This window comes from Protopterus annectens, chromosome 10.part0 (assembly GCF_019279795.1).
Source record: "Protopterus annectens isolate FY-2018-M chromosome 10.part0, PAN1.0, whole genome shotgun sequence".
NCBI lineage: Eukaryota > Metazoa > Chordata > Ceratodontiformes > Protopteridae > Protopterus > Protopterus annectens.
This window is the reverse complement of record NC_056744.1, coordinates 1,642,703,606-1,642,719,092: the sequence shown is the minus strand read 5'-3', so window position 1 is coordinate 1,642,719,092 and position 15,487 is coordinate 1,642,703,606. Positions and strand designations below refer to the sequence as shown.

Sequence of the window (15,487 nt, the reverse complement as noted above, 5' to 3'; positions counted from 1 at the left end):
GATGCCTGGTGGTGGCGGTTTGGAGCCAATCGTCTAAGTACGGAAACACCTGGAATCCTAAACGCCTCAGGTGAGCCGTGACCACTGCCATACATTTGGTGAACACTCTGGGGCTGTAGTGAGACCAAAGGGCAGGGCTCAAAACTGGTAATGATTGGCTCCCAGCAGGAAGCACGGATGATCCCTGGATGAGCTGGCCATTTTTATATGGTAGTACGCATCCTGTAGATCTATTGAGCACTTCCAGTTGTCTTTCCCTAAAAAGGGAAGTATCGACTGAAGCACGACCATCCGGAACTTCTCTTTCTTTACAGATCTGTTTAGTCTGCTGAGGTCCAAAATAGGTCTCCAGTCCCCTGTCTTTTTTGGAACTAAAAAGGATCTTGAGTAAGTTCTGGATCCTGTCTGGTCTGCTGAGACTGGTTGGATGACTTTTTCTTAGCAACGTTTGGACCTCTATTGTTGTTTGTTCCCTGTAACTGGGTGGAATGTTCAGGATTTTTGTTGTGAATGGAGGAGGAGTGGCGAAAGGAATGAAATATCCTCTGGAAACTATACTTTGTACCCAGCTGTCGTTTGCTATTTTCAGCCAGGCATCTGGATACAAAGATAAGCGACCCCCGACTGTCTCCAGAGTAGGACAGTTGGGCCTCCTTTCAGGAGCGCTGGTAGGGCTTCCCAAAGAACTGGTCTCTGTCCTGGTTTTGTAGACCCCCTCTGCCGCAAGGGCATCGTCTATTACTACCCCCTCCTCTGCCCCTGGAGGAGGGTTCACCACGTGTCCAGAAAGGCTCCTTGGGCTTTTCGGAACCACATCTTTCCTCCCTTTTGACCCTTGGGGTAGGGTCTGGTAGGGGTGGAAAAATGGACTCCGACAGCAGACAGAGTCTTTCCTTCCTGCTCACATCTGGTCAAAGTTTCCTTAACTTTGGGCCCGAAAAGGGATGAGCCATCAAAAGGGATGTTGACAAATGATGACCTAAAGGGCTCCATGAAGGAACACATGCGTATCCAGGAATGTCTCCTGAGAGCAATTCCTGTACCCACTGCCCCTACTTGTTCCATCAGCTGCATATGAAATGAGACACATGGACAAGTTCACTATGGAATTGAGGGTAGCAAGCTGGTAGGCGATTTTGTCTGAAGCTCCTGCAGCTACTGTACCCTGTAGAGCATCTTCAAGCTCTTTAAGAAGATCTCTTTGCAGTCTCATAAAATGAGTGAGATAGTTCAGTGAACGCAAGGCAAAAGTCGTTGAACTGTACGTGCACTTCCTGTCTCTAGCCATGATCCTAGAATCTCTGTTAAGAGGATGGATAGAGGAAGAAGTTTCCGACATCTCCTTTTTTGGTGGCTGCCGCCATCAACTGGCACTCCCTTGGTAAGGAAAGACTTATCTTGGGGGGCAGAAATAAATGTGTTAGGCCTCCGAGGGACAGGCTCCATGGTGTCCAGAGACTCCAACGCCCTTCGTGAGACCAGCTCCATGCGTTCATCGAAGGGCAGACACACCCAAGAGGTGTGGGTTGAGACCCGAAAGCCTTCTGGAAAACTGATTCATCTTCAGTAGGGTTGGTGGACTGCCAATCACCCCTCTGCCTAAGGAATTCTAATATCTCAGCAAATGAGATATCCGTAGAGGGGGACCGTGGGGACCTTTCTGATTCATCCAAGTCGGTATCGGATGTGAGAGACTCCTGTGGGGAGTCTAAATGCTTCCTTTTACAGATTCTCTTCCTGGGAACCTCATCAGTGGGAACTTCTGGTGATGTCTCAGAAGAGCAGGGGACACCCAATGGGGCTTCCTGAGGCTCAGGGTCTCTACGTTTAGAAAGGATCTGTGAGGCAGAAGTAGACACAGGCACTTTTGGGGAGGAGGTAGTCGGACCTGAAGTCGTGGATGTTTTGGGAAACATAACTCTCCTCATGGCTTCAAAGGCACCACTGCTCCGATGAGAAGGGACCACTGGATCCGAAGAAACCACCGATCCCCTCGGCACCAACACAGTCGGCTCTGAACTGGAAGTAGGAGCTGGACTCATCCGAGCCAAGGCCCCCGAGAGGCAAAGTTGGAACAGAGATGCAAGTCCGACTATTCTCCCTGGATCCGACAGGAGAGTGTCGGCTCCTAGACTCCTCGATCGGCGCAGTGGAAGTCCGAGTAAATGGAACCAATGGCACTGGAACAGGCATCGGTTCCGGAGGCTCAACGATCATCAGGCCAGACTCCTCCGGCTCCAAAGGACCGGTACGACTCGGAGGAGGAAAAGAAGTCAATGGCAATACAGTTTTAGGCTCCGAAACCACCTGGGTAGGAGCCAACAAAGATTTAGCGAACGCCGGTGCCTGTAGCAACATCTGCACCTCACGATCCACATCCAAGTCTGACAGGCTGATCGAGGACCGAGATAAATGGGCTGGAAGTACTGATTGTAGAATAGGAGATTTAAGAACTTCGGACACTGGTTCTAGGACTGGGGACCAGCTCCGAAAAGACAAGACGCTCAGCTCTGAGGGCTGTGGAGCCGACATTGACTCTTTTTTTACATTTTTTTTTTACTTCCGAAGAAGCGGAAGCCTTGGAAGACTTTGATGACTTGCTATATGTACCCTGGTCACTCAAAGCTTCCTGAAACAATGGTTTAAGAAGTCCTCGATCAATGAGTTTTCTTTTTTGCTCCTGAAGAACTCTTGATGAAAAAGAATGTCAAATGGAGCAGCTTTCCTGTAAGTGCAGGGCTCCAAGGCAATACACACAATTAACATGACTATCCGTGACAGACATTTTCTGCCCACATTTTGGACACTTTTTAAATCCTGACTTAGGATGCTTATCCTTGTCACCCATACTCATAAAATACAGTATACAAACAACAATGTACTGTACTATAAAGAGACACACCCAAACAATTAGCAAAGTTAAGCTAAAGCTAAGATAAAGAAGTAAGCCCTAAATAACAAATGGGCTGAATAACAATGTACTACACTATTCAAAAAAAACACATGCACACACTCAATAACTACTTATTTAACTACCTATAGAATGGTTTTAAAGCACACCAAAGGGAAAGGGAATCTTAAAGGCCTATAGAAAAAACAAGGCCAAAAAAGAGAAGAAATATCTCTACTAACGAGCTATAAAGGCAATCACTATGAAACATTATCAAAACTAACTAAAATATCTTTAGAACAATTTTTTTAAATAACAGTTTTCCTAAATAGTTTGAGGAAAAAGAAATAATATGGGCCCGTGCTGTGCAAGGAGCCTCCATTCTATTGCAGCGGCAAACTAGATCTGAGGTAACTCTAGGTGCATCATGGGATAGGGACTTGGCCTCGAGCTGTCTGTAAACCTTGAGCTTTGTAGTAGGCCAACTCGGAGCCGAGGATCGGCTCTGAACCCATCTGTAAGAAAGAATGACAAGATAGAACTTCACATCAAATATATATCTATAGATAGATGGATAGACACACACAGTAGTCTTAGTTTTCTTCTTTCTCAGGTGTGCAAACAATAGGAATGTTCTGCAGAAATGACCTTACTTTACCATAACTCCTCTAGGTCAGTGACGAAAGAGAAGTATTTAAAACTCTCGGATTCTCTTTTGCACAGACTCTGTAGTAGCCACATGCAAGTTTATGAATTCCACCATGTCAGCTCATCTGGTCATACATTCCATAGTAAGATGCAAATTGCTCATTCACTTTCAGTGAATCATTCTTACCTGCATCCATCAGTTTGACCCAGCATACTTCAATTTCTGATCTTAACTGAGATTTATCAGACTGGGATTCTATCAACTTCATCAGCGGACAATCACAGACTACAGTGCCTCACTTCACCTCCAGTGTATTTTACACCACCCGTTTCATTCTGATATGCTTCTTTCATCTTTTGGCATATATACGTATAAAATTAATTGCTTCTCTATTTTGCATAAAGTAATAAATTAATATTTCCAAATTCACAATGTTCTCAACATACGAAAATGGCCATTAAACCACTGAGCAACCTGGAAGTACATCTACCGTGGAAAAATCATAATGTCAGTGGTCAGCAGCCCACTATGTCAATGTCTGTCCCTTTTTAATTTCTCAAAATCTTTTGGGTTTCTAATACCATGACGAGAATGGACCCCATTCCTAGGTCAAAGTATGACTAAAGTTCATGAAATTAGTATTGTTTCACTCTTTTATGTCAGTGTCTGCCATAAGAACCAAGTTTTGTCTGGGGAGAGGACATATCATAAGAGTTTACTAGGCTATCGACCCATAGTTAATTTCAAGCCTAGCCAATTCATCCCAATGTAATGCCTTAGATATGCTACTCAGTACCCAGGACTGCATTTAGTAATGACTGCCCATGTCCAGGAGGGTTGTGGGCGCTACCCCAATTAAGAATTTACGGTGCCCTATCCATTCGTCCAGGTTCCTCTTGTGTCATAGAGGTGCTCTGCTTCACATGAACAGGCAACCTATTCCAAAGACATGGAACAAAATCAGTCCCTCCAGCATGTCTATTTAACTCGCAAACCATATTTAGGTCCCTGGAATGGGTAGCTTAAGTTCCTTTTGATTTACAGACATGCAGCAAGTGTATTAGGTTTGGGTCTGAGATTACTATAAGCCAGGCATAAGTCTCTCCTAAGAAGTCTATACCATACAGAGTTTAGGGACTTTAGTCAGTCTGTGTAAAGCATGTGCTGGAGTCCCTTGATCTCCTTTGTTAGAAAACTCTGAGGTCTCTCCAATTGCTGCAGATGCTTTGTATGGTACTACCGAACGGGGCGTTACATTCAATTATGGGTTAGATTAGTGCCGAGGACAGAGGAGTTATAACCTCCTTTGCTCTCAAGGCGATGCCTTTACTAATCAAATATGCTACGTAGAAAGCCTTACTTACTACAGAAGACACATGGTGTCACACATAAGGTCGCAGTCTACTTGTGATCCCAGATCCCTTACCACTTCATGCGTACTTAGTGTATTTTTTATTAATTTGATAGTGTGAAGAGACACTGTTTTTGCCAAAGGGAATAATGATGCATTTCTCTGCATTCAGTTTGAGGCCGTGACTAAGACACCAGGGATGGTCTGGGTAAGACCATCCTGGACTATACTAACATGGGATCATGGGATCATAGGATCAAAGGAAGTTATTAGGCAAATGGCCCTAGGGCCCTTACAATCCTAGCCAAGTTCTACCCTTATTTCCATGATCAGCTCCTACTGCCCCTGTCCAAGAGGGACACAGGTGGAACCCTTGGGGTGAATTTACGGTTACCCATCCAGTCATCCATATTACATTTGAAGACAGCCAATGAGGTGCTCTGTTTGACATGAAGTGGGAGTCTGTTCCAAAGATGTGGTAACCTCTGGGAGACTAAGCTGTCCTTCCAGCAGGTTCTATTAATGTCACATACCAGGTTAAGGTCTTTAGCGTGAATAACCCATATATCATTTGACCTAAGGATATGCAACATTTCCAATAAAGCAGGGCAGAGACTGCCTTATATTCAAGGCAGAGATCGTCTTTGAGTAGTCTGTATGAAACAGAATTAAGTGACAGTGAGATCAAACAATCCACATAGGACAGATGCTTAGGAAAGACCTTGAATTTTCCTTTTGAGGAACCTTTGTGGTCTCTCCAATTAATGCAGATGCTTGGAAAGGTACATACCAAAAAGGGTGTTGTACTAAATCTACTTTATTTACCCGAAAAATTACATCGCTGACATTCAGTTCACCGAGACGAATACACCGACAAACCAGAAGACAGACACCCAAAACACTGACATTCAGACCTGAGGTAAGTAACCACTTGGCGACCCCCCCCCCCCAAAAAAAAAAACTAAACTAAACTAAACCCACCCATCTGGGGGGCTTTGCCCCCCACACCCCCCTAACTAAATATAACAACTTTGAGATTACACAACCATGGGAGGGTAAGGGGCAAAGTTCAACAGGATGGCCAAGCAGTTACTAGTGTTGCTATTGATGTGATATTTAGTAGGAACATCGCTCTTACCGAACGGGACAATAATACATTTTTTTGCACTGAGTTTAAGACCATGACTTTGGCACCAATCATTTGTTTGTGTAAGACCCTCTTGTAGGATGCTGACATCAACTGGAGATTCTATGTCAGGTGCCAGTTTGCAGTCATTAGCAAACTCTCAGCCGCAGCCTTTAGTTTTTGCTTGTACTTCAGAGAAATAGATTCCAAACAGTAGAGGTCCCAGGACTGATCCCTGTGGAACACCACTGGTTACAGGCTTGCTGTTGGAGGTGGATTCCCCTTTTTGCCTACATGTGTCCTATCAGTGAGCCAGTTAGGGACCCATCTAATGATATAAGGGTTGATATCTAGGCTGGGTGAGTTTGTCAATGACGCCTGAGTGGGGGATAGTGTCAAAGGCCTTGGCTAAGCCTAGGCAGGCTGTATGCACAGATTTCCCCTCATCCAGGGCTTTGATGACTGTCTCGAAGAAGTCCCCCAGGTTTAACAGACATACTCTCCTTTTGACAAATCCAAACTGAGTAGGGTCAAGTGTTTGGAGATTACCTATATCTGTTGATAAGGTCCACTATGATTTGCTCCATGGCCTTGCAGAAAAGTATATAGTTCCTGGGGTCAGTGGAAGCACCGCCTTTGTGCAAGGGAATAACGGTGGCCATTTTCCATTCAGCTGTGATGAAGCTGGTGCTTAGAATATGATTGAAAAGAGTGCCCAATGGTGTTGCTAATTCTTGTTGGAGCCCATGTAGGATTCACAGCGTGGGATGTTATCAAGTCCCACGGATGCTGTGTTTTTGGCCTTAGAGAGGGTGTTTATGATCTATTCTTTACAGATACAAGGTAGGGATGTCATGGGGTAAGAGAGGCGGGGGACAGGGGAGTGAAGTTTTCACAGAATCTGTCAGCCAACAGGTTAGTCATGTCCACAGGCTTAGTATATGTGGTATCATTAACTACCAGTTTGGCACAAATCTAGGCCTTTCCTTTTAGGTTATGGATGTAACTGAAGAATATGTTATGGCTGTCCTAAGTCGAGGAAGCAAATTTGGATTTGTAGTTTGCTTTGGAGGACTTCACAAGAAGTCTTGCTTATTTAAGTTGAGAAGGGTGTGTTTCCAGGTTTAGAACTCACTCCCTCTTACTCTTAGACAGCAATTTCTTCCTCTTATTGTAAAGCCTGTTAATGGCAGTTGTCCACCAGGCAGGTTTACTCTTCCTTGAAGAGCTTGTTTTGGTCCTAGCAGATATGGCTGAGTCAATGCAGTTATACATGTATTTGTATAAAGCATTGGTGTAGAACTCGGCATAGTTGCCAGTTCCATCTGAGGGGGGAGGTGCAGTGAAGCTATTTATACCATCCTGTAAGAAGTTATAATCTGCTTTGGAGAAGTTTTTTTTAGTTTAGTTGCTGCTGGGGGTGGGAGATCAGGTGTGATAGTTACTTCAAATGAGACTGATCTGTGGTCAGATCTCAACAGGGAAGACCTCGCAGTGGGGGTGTTACAGTGGTCCTCCATATTGATAAGCATCAGATCCAGGGTGCCAACCAGCTGTTCCAAGGCACTGGAGTTAATGAAGTTGAGGAACCTTTTGAGCATGAGTAAGTTACTCAGTCAATGGATGGGTACTTAAAGTCACCCAAAACTATGGTGTCTGGATGCATCTCGACAGACTCAAGTAGATCCAAATAGGCAGAGTAGGTGTCCTGATTCATGGAGGGGGTCCTGTAGCTGTCAATGACTTGAATAGGTGTCCTACCAACAATTAATTGCACCTGAAGTATCTCAAGGGAATCATACTGTTTAACCAATCTGGAGGTGTATTTATCTTTAATGAATCTTGATATACTACCTCCCTTAGATTTTACACCTTCAGTTTGTGGTCTGAACATATGGAAGAAGGTGTAACCGATATGGCTGGGGTGCTCTCCACAGCCTTGAACTAGGTATCTTTGACTGCACAAATGTCTGCTTCTTCCAAGGTAAGGACTGCTTCCAGTGAGTGCAGCTTCATGTTAAGACTCCTAGCATTTAGTAGCATAACCTTGATGTTGTTTTTAGATGGAGCTTTTACAATGGGGAATTTTGTCCTTGAGACACTGCCTAAAAAAGCACTATGGGGTGGCAAGAGCTTTAGCCAGTAGCTGAAATGCCAGGCGTGACACATGAAGACCATCTCTGGCAAAACATTGAGGTCTGTTGATCATGTCATCCCAGGCTGACAGACACGTCATCCCTTAGAATGACACCATAAACTAAGCCAATTATTGAAGTCAATAATTTTCTGTTTGTATTGGGGCATCATTCTAAGTGAAGATAAAATGCTGCTTAAGGCTAGGGACATAACTGCCTGAGACACACAGTCCGAGAGCTCAGTCATGTCTCTCTTCATATAGTCCAGAGAGGTACGTCTCAAGTCATTCATACCAACGTGGACTATGAATGAGTCATAACCGTACTTGTTGAAAGACTTGACTGCATATGTGACATGGTGGATCCCGGCAGCTGACAGACAGATGACAGCGACCTTTTCCTTATCCAGCCTGGTGAGAAGGACATCTGTGTGTCTCATGATGGAATCACCTATGACTAATATGTTTGGTTGTATGTTTTGCCTTAAGGGCTTGAGAGGTGAGACACTGGTGCATGAGCCATTATGTGTACTGTGTTCTGCAGAGGAAGTATTATGTGTAGAGTGCTGGTGTTTGTGTTGAGGAGGTCTCTGATGTTTAGGTATGTTTCTGGTGAGGACCTCTGCATATGTGTGATGTGGGTTTGGGTGGAGTAAGAGGTGAGGTATGCATGCTGATAACCCACTCATTGTCATACGTACTGACTGGTATGCGAGAGGGCATGGATTCAAAGTTCTTAATATAGTTGCCTCTCTCACATGTTGAGTTTGTGTGGACTAGGAGTAGAGGGTTGTCGTTGAACATGAGTCAGTTGCTATACTGCCTCAGGATGCCCATGTCGATCAAGCTGGCTAGAGAAACTGTGGGAAATTGTCCGTCCATAGTACTGGGTAAATGTACATGGTCAGGAAAAGAGGTTGCACTTAGGAATGGTTAGTGGGGGGGAAAGGTGTACTGGTACCTCTGAGACAAGGACCATAAGCAAAGTGCCAAGGGAAAATTTAACAAGCAAAACATTTGCTTCTACAACCACCAACAGTAACCAATGCTACGTGGCAGTGCACAATGGTGTGCTACGCACAAACAAGTGCAAATGCAGGGCTTAAATAAAACAAGAAATAACCCCTGTAACTCAAACTAGCCAATAAGGACGCTCTCTCTGAGCTCTAGTCCAATTGCCCTCGATTAGATGGGATCCAGACAGCATTCTCCTCCCACAAGGGTGCAGAAGAGCCTTCATCAACAAAGATGGCTTGAATTTGATGCTCAGAAGATACAAAACAGACCCAGAAACAGCAAACCTGGAACTACGCTGTATTAAAGCTGAATCAGTACAATATTCAGTAAAATGTGGCAAAAACATACCAGACAATTCAGACAGACAGTGGAATGCAAATACAAATTAAAAGTGCAATATAAGAGCAAAAATAGGAACTTACAGTTAGTTGGAATCAACAAACGCCTCAGATCGTTCAGTATCACAGTAAAGAGCTGGTTTTAATGCTAAAGTGATACCAAACAGTCTAGATTCAGCAAGTCTGAATCTGGCCTATGCTACATGGTGAAGAAGTACTAGAAATTCAAAGTGCATAAAATCACAGTCACAATAGCAAAACAAACAGTTTAAATAAAGCAGTAATTCACAGTTTAGAAGGGTGCAGACCACACTCTCCCACCACAAGAGTCTAGACTACAAATATTCCTAATGTAAAACAGATTTTGGAACCCAAGTGCTTAAGTCAGAACTATGACACTTCAGAATAACAGACACAATAGGCCTTCAACCAGCAATTTCCAGCTCATAAGGGTGTAGGCTATCCTATCCTGCCTTAAGAGTGAGGACATCCTTTGGGGATTCAATAATTGCACCCAGTTTGCACTTGTCCCTAACTTGGCCAGCCACAACTCCTTAGTTTTAACCTGAACTTCTGAGAAGTACATACCAAACAGTAGGGGGCCCAGCACCAATCCCTGTAGCACTCCGCTGGTGACAGATCTGCTGGTTGATGTGGAGTCACCCACTTTGACAGTGTGTGTCCAGTTTGTGAACCACTTGGCAACCATCTTACTACAAAGGGGTTTACATTCAGTTTGCTAAGTTTATCGGTAATGCTTGAGTGTGGGATTGTGTTGAAAGCCTTTGCCAAGTCGAGGTATGCTGTGTGCACAGATTTACCCTCATCAATGATCTCAGTCACATTTTTGAAGAAATCCACTAGATTTAACAGGCAGGAGCTGCCCTTGAAGCCGAACTGGGTTGGACCGGGGGTTTGGAGGTCGCCTATGTCTTTATGAGATCCATAATGATATGTTCCATTGCCTTACAGATAAGGCTGGTCAGGCTAATGGGTCTGTAATTCCCCGAGTCTGTTGCTAGGCCACCTTTGTTGAGGAAATAACTGTTGCTTTTCTCCATTCCACAGGAACAAAGCCTGTGGTTAAGCCATGATTGAAGAGGGTACTTAATGGTGATGGTAGTTCATGTTTTAGCCTGTTTAGAAGATAGCCTGGGATGCCGTTTAATCCCACAGAGGATGTGTTTTTTTTGCCTTGGACAAGGCCTCAATGACCTGCTCTTCAGATATGCAGGGTGGGGGTGGGGATTTGTGATATGTTTGGAGGGAATAAGGGAGTGAAATTTTCACAAAACCTATCCGCTAGCAGGTTTGCTATCTCTGTAGGGTCAGTGTGTGTGATACCCTTAGTCACTAGTTCAGCGCATGCTTGGGTCCTACCTTTTAGGCTACGTAAGTAGTTGTAAAAGGCCTTATGATTATTCCTTGGCTGTACTTGCTAAGTTTTTCTCAAAGGAGCCCTTACAGGATTTGATATTTTGTCTTATTTGCCTGTTAAGGGTAAAGAGGGTGATTTTCCATTGCTGGGGCCTCACTTTTGTTTTTTTGGACAGCAACATTTTGCTTTTATTGTAAAGTTTGTTTGATGCTAGATGTCCACCGTGGTGGCTTGTTTTTACTTGGGATTCTGTTTTTGATTCTTATGGATACAGCCAAGTCTACAAACTTATGCAAGTGACTGTACAGGGCTTTAGTGTAAGCTTCGGTGTAGTTACCACTTCCAGCTGGGGGAGGGGCTTGGTATGCATTTATGCCCTCACCTAGGAGGGTATAGTTTGCCTTGGTGAAGTTTTTTTAGTCTGAGTTCACCCTTTGAGAGTTCTGGTGTTAGTGCCAGCTTGAAGATGACTGATTTGTGGTCAGATTTATTGGAGGGTCTGACAGCTGCAGCAATGGATCTGCTCCTCACTTCAAACAGACTTGAGTTAAAGTCAAGGAACTTTTAAACTAGCAAGCTCGGGTAAGCGTGGGCTTCTGAGTTGATAGTGGGACAAATGAAATCCCTCATAACCAGAGTGTTCGGGAATATTTGGATTGACTCCAGTTTGGTCAAGTAGGCTTCATGCATGTCATGACCCATGGAGGGGGATCTGTAACTGGCTATGACTTGAATGGGGGTCTTACCCACAGTAACCTGTACTAGGAGTAACTCCATGGAGTTGTTCAGTTTAACCAGATGGGAGGTGAATTTATCTCTAATATTGATAGAAACACCACCTCCCTCGGTTCTTACCCGTTCGTTTTACGGTCTAAAGGTGTGGAAGGCATTGTAGTCTTACAATGCCAGGGTACTCTCGGAGGCCTTGAACAAGTTTCTGTGACCGCACAGACATCTACATCTTCCAGTGACAGAAGTGTTTCCAGGGTGTGTAGTCTTTGGTTTAAGATCCTAGCATTTAGCAACATGACCCTTATTTTATTTTGATTGACAAATTTTATGTCGGCAAGTTTGCTTTCAAGATCTTGCCTATAAAAGCCACTATGGGGAAGGCAAGAGCCTTTGCCAGCAGCTGAAAGCCTAGTGGTGCCAGGTGCAATTTGTCTCTTGCAAAGCAGCGAGGTTTGTCGACCATGGCTTCCCAGCCAAATAGAAACTGAATCCTCTTTGAATGACACCAAAAACTAAGCCAGTTATTGAAATCAATCATTTTTGTTTATACTGTGGCATTATTCTAGGCAAGGGTAATATGCTGCCTGGGACACACACTCAGCTCAATCATGTCTCTCTTCATATAGTCCAGAGAGGTACGTCTCAGGATGTTCAATTCAACATGAACTATGACACAGTCATAACTGTACTTGTTGCTGAGAGACCTGAGTGCATGCATGATCTGACGCATCCTGGCACCGGACAGGCAGCTGACTGTGACTTTCTCTTTGTCCAACCTGGTGAGTAGGACATTCGTGTGTCTCACTATGGAGTCTCCAGTGGCAAGAATATTTGGTTTTTGAGTGTTATGCCTTACAGGTATCGTAGGTGAGACACTGGTGTTACTGTGTGTCATGGGTGCTGTGGGAAGTGTTAAGTGCTATGGGTGTTAGTTATAGCAGTATAGCAGTCTTGTGTTTTGGAGCTCCCTGGTGTTTCAGTAAGTTTGTTTTTTTTTTTTTTTTTTTTTTGAGAGAACCTCCACTTATGATGATGTGTTGGATGCATACTATGTATATGAGTAGTGATACTATGTGCATGAGTAGTGGTGGGTGGGTTGACAACCTCTTCAGTGTTACTGTTTCATATGCAAGAGTGCATGGATTCAAGATTCCTGGTGTAGATACATCTCTTGCACTTCGTACTAGAGTGAGTTGTTAGTAAAGGGTTGTCAGTGTGCATGAGGCAATTACTGCACTGCCTCAAGAGACCCAAGTCAACAAGGTTGGCAGGAGAGACAAGGGTAGTCTAACTGCACATAATGCTACACTGAAGAACTGTTATCAAAGGGGGGGGGGGGGGCTTTTCAGGACCAGTCAAAGGAGCTCAGTGGATGGATATTTCTGTTTTTTTTTTTTTTTTTTGCTGGTGGTTTAACAGGTAACAGGTTCCAGCAGTAATTCTTTGACCAGAGAAAGTACTAAGGATTGATCTCCCAACTGAGCTATTTTGACAACAAAGTTTCTTTTCTGCTGTGTTATCCAAAACTTACCTTTATGACCTGGTACCTACAAGTTAGAATTAAAGTGATGAAGCAAGCCTCAGTGTATTTTAAGGTCATGGAGAGAAGCGTCTGGTATGGTAATACAATTCAAGAACCCACTAGCTAATGTTCTTAGTTTACTAGCCTAAATGGTTGTTTAAGCCACTTACCTTGCAAAGTCCACCCATTTTTCAACTACCTTTTTTGGAGACAGACGGGTGCAAATTATCCCAACATAATCAGGCTGTAGAAAAGAAATATATTTTTTAGACCAACTTCAGCTCTTTTAAATTTTCATCCACTTTTATCTTCTTTTGTATAACTGATTCAGCTATGCACTTTAACTTACAACCCCACCACCAAAAAATGTACTATATTTACTTGGTAATGTTTACAAATCATGCTAAAGATCTAGAAAAAAAAGCATTGTCGACAACAGGTTTTTCTCCAGCTTCTTTACTCAGCTTTTTTTTTTTTTTTCAATCACATTACAATGCATGTCATTAAAAAATAGCAACATGGCAACTCCTTGGTTTGAAGCACATACCTCTGAAATTCATGAGAGGAACAGATTAGGCAGCCACAGATCCCAAACTGCTGCTAAGGATGCGAGGGTTCCACACATGCAAATCACTTTAATTAATGGAAAGGATTAAGAGGTCTGCTGATATATATATATATATATATATATATATATATATGTATACTTGCTGCTAGGATGAGGACATTAAAGGGTTTCTTCACATTTATTCACTTACCTTTTATACTACAGCATGTGGTGCCTATTATGAAGTGACGCATTCTCCCTGCTAACAGTATAAAAGTACGGAGCGTGTTTTATGATAAAATCCTTCATAATCTTTTTTTTTCTATGTTGATATCACTAGAGCTTTCACTTGCCTTTGGTAAACTTTATTCCTAAACTTATGCAAGTGACTGTACAGGGCTTTAGTGTAAGCTTCAGTGTCCATAGACATCTATGGATGTACCACTGCAATTGCACAAGACTGTATCCATTGTAGTCTAATGATGTCTACAAACTCTCTCCCTATGGTGATGTCACCAAGGCACAAAAATATCACACAGTTTTATATTAAGACACAGCTCACATAAACTAGGCATGATATTAGGAAAATGCATCACTGAGCTTAAGCAACCAAGTGCTGTGACGTACGCACAGACTGTAACAGAGCAAACTACTAATAAAAACAATGCAGTAGAAGCTTTGACTCATCGTGAATATCAACAAAAACTATGCACAAAGTAATTTTTCATAACTTAAAAATCAATATGAATCAGAATATGGAGAAGAGTATGAAAACATTTACAGAAGCTTGGTGCAACAAACAGATTTTAAGGCTTACAGGTCTTAGTGGTTCAGCACACCTGAACACAAAAGGTACACTACTCCATCAAATCAGCAGTGGATGAGCAAAATGTTTAAGCCTTCCACTGATGTTATTTAGCATTAATGAATCAAGATGAAAATGTAACATCAAACATTACAAAGGTCCAGGACCACAGCACAAAACTACATATGAAAACAACTTCAATGCAATGAAAGGCCAGTAATACGTACACTTATTCTGTTCCTGGCCAAACAGCCCAATGCAAGGCACTGTTTAAAGAAATGTCATTTCCAACTTCTGGATTCAAGACTCTCCCACGCCTCAAAAACTGACTTCAAGAAGTCACTCAAAACAAAATACTCGTGAACTGCAGAACAGTCCCCCACCATTCCACCAAGGAGATGAGACAATTACACACACATCTTCTTCTGCAGTAACCACAGGACATTAACTCAAAGCCGAGTCAATAAAGTCCAAAGACTATCACCCCCCCCCCCCCAGTCTTTCTGCTCCTGGTAAGAGAAGGAGCAGAGTGCACTGATTCCTGACCATTTCTGGTTGGACAATGAGTGTCTGTGTTTAATGTTCCTGATTGGTCTGGATGCTATTCAAGGCATTTATCAGGAAAAGGCTACAACAAGCCTACAGACCCTCACATCATCTGGGACAAGACTGTGGATCACCAAACAAGTTGTGGCCTGCTTCTTATCTTGGGAATGGTGCTAAAATTTTGCTTCTGGTGAGAGACGAAGCAAAGGAGCATTGTATCCCAGCACAGTGAAGCTGCAGTGAGACTAGCACTAGTAGTATTGAGACAGTAGCCATACATGCAACTCCCCTCTTTTCATCATTTTTGATAAGCTAATTCTTTGTTTTCAGTACGTACTGTTTGATTTGTTTCTAACTTCAGGGTATCTGGCTAAATACGTCATCCTTAAATTATCAGGGTCTACATATTAGTTTCCCCCTCAAGTGTTTGGCAGTGCTCTGTACAGACTCAA

The 15,487-nt window shown here is 43.2% G+C and overlaps 1 protein-coding gene across 2 annotated transcripts in view; it reads right to left on the bottom strand.

Annotated features, from left to right (window-relative positions):
* The window catches only part of LOC122813834 (3-methyl-2-oxobutanoate dehydrogenase [lipoamide] kinase, mitochondrial-like), a 455,066-nt gene that overhangs the window by 91,611 nt on the left and 347,968 nt on the right, over positions 1 to 15,487 (bottom strand). For both annotated transcript variants that reach the window (XM_044086365.1, XM_044086364.1), the window contains one exon: positions 13,308 to 13,381. In XM_044086365.1, the coding sequence (XP_043942300.1) occupies positions 13,308 to 13,381 (74 nt within the window). The remainder of the gene's footprint in view (positions 1 to 13,307; positions 13,382 to 15,487) is intronic.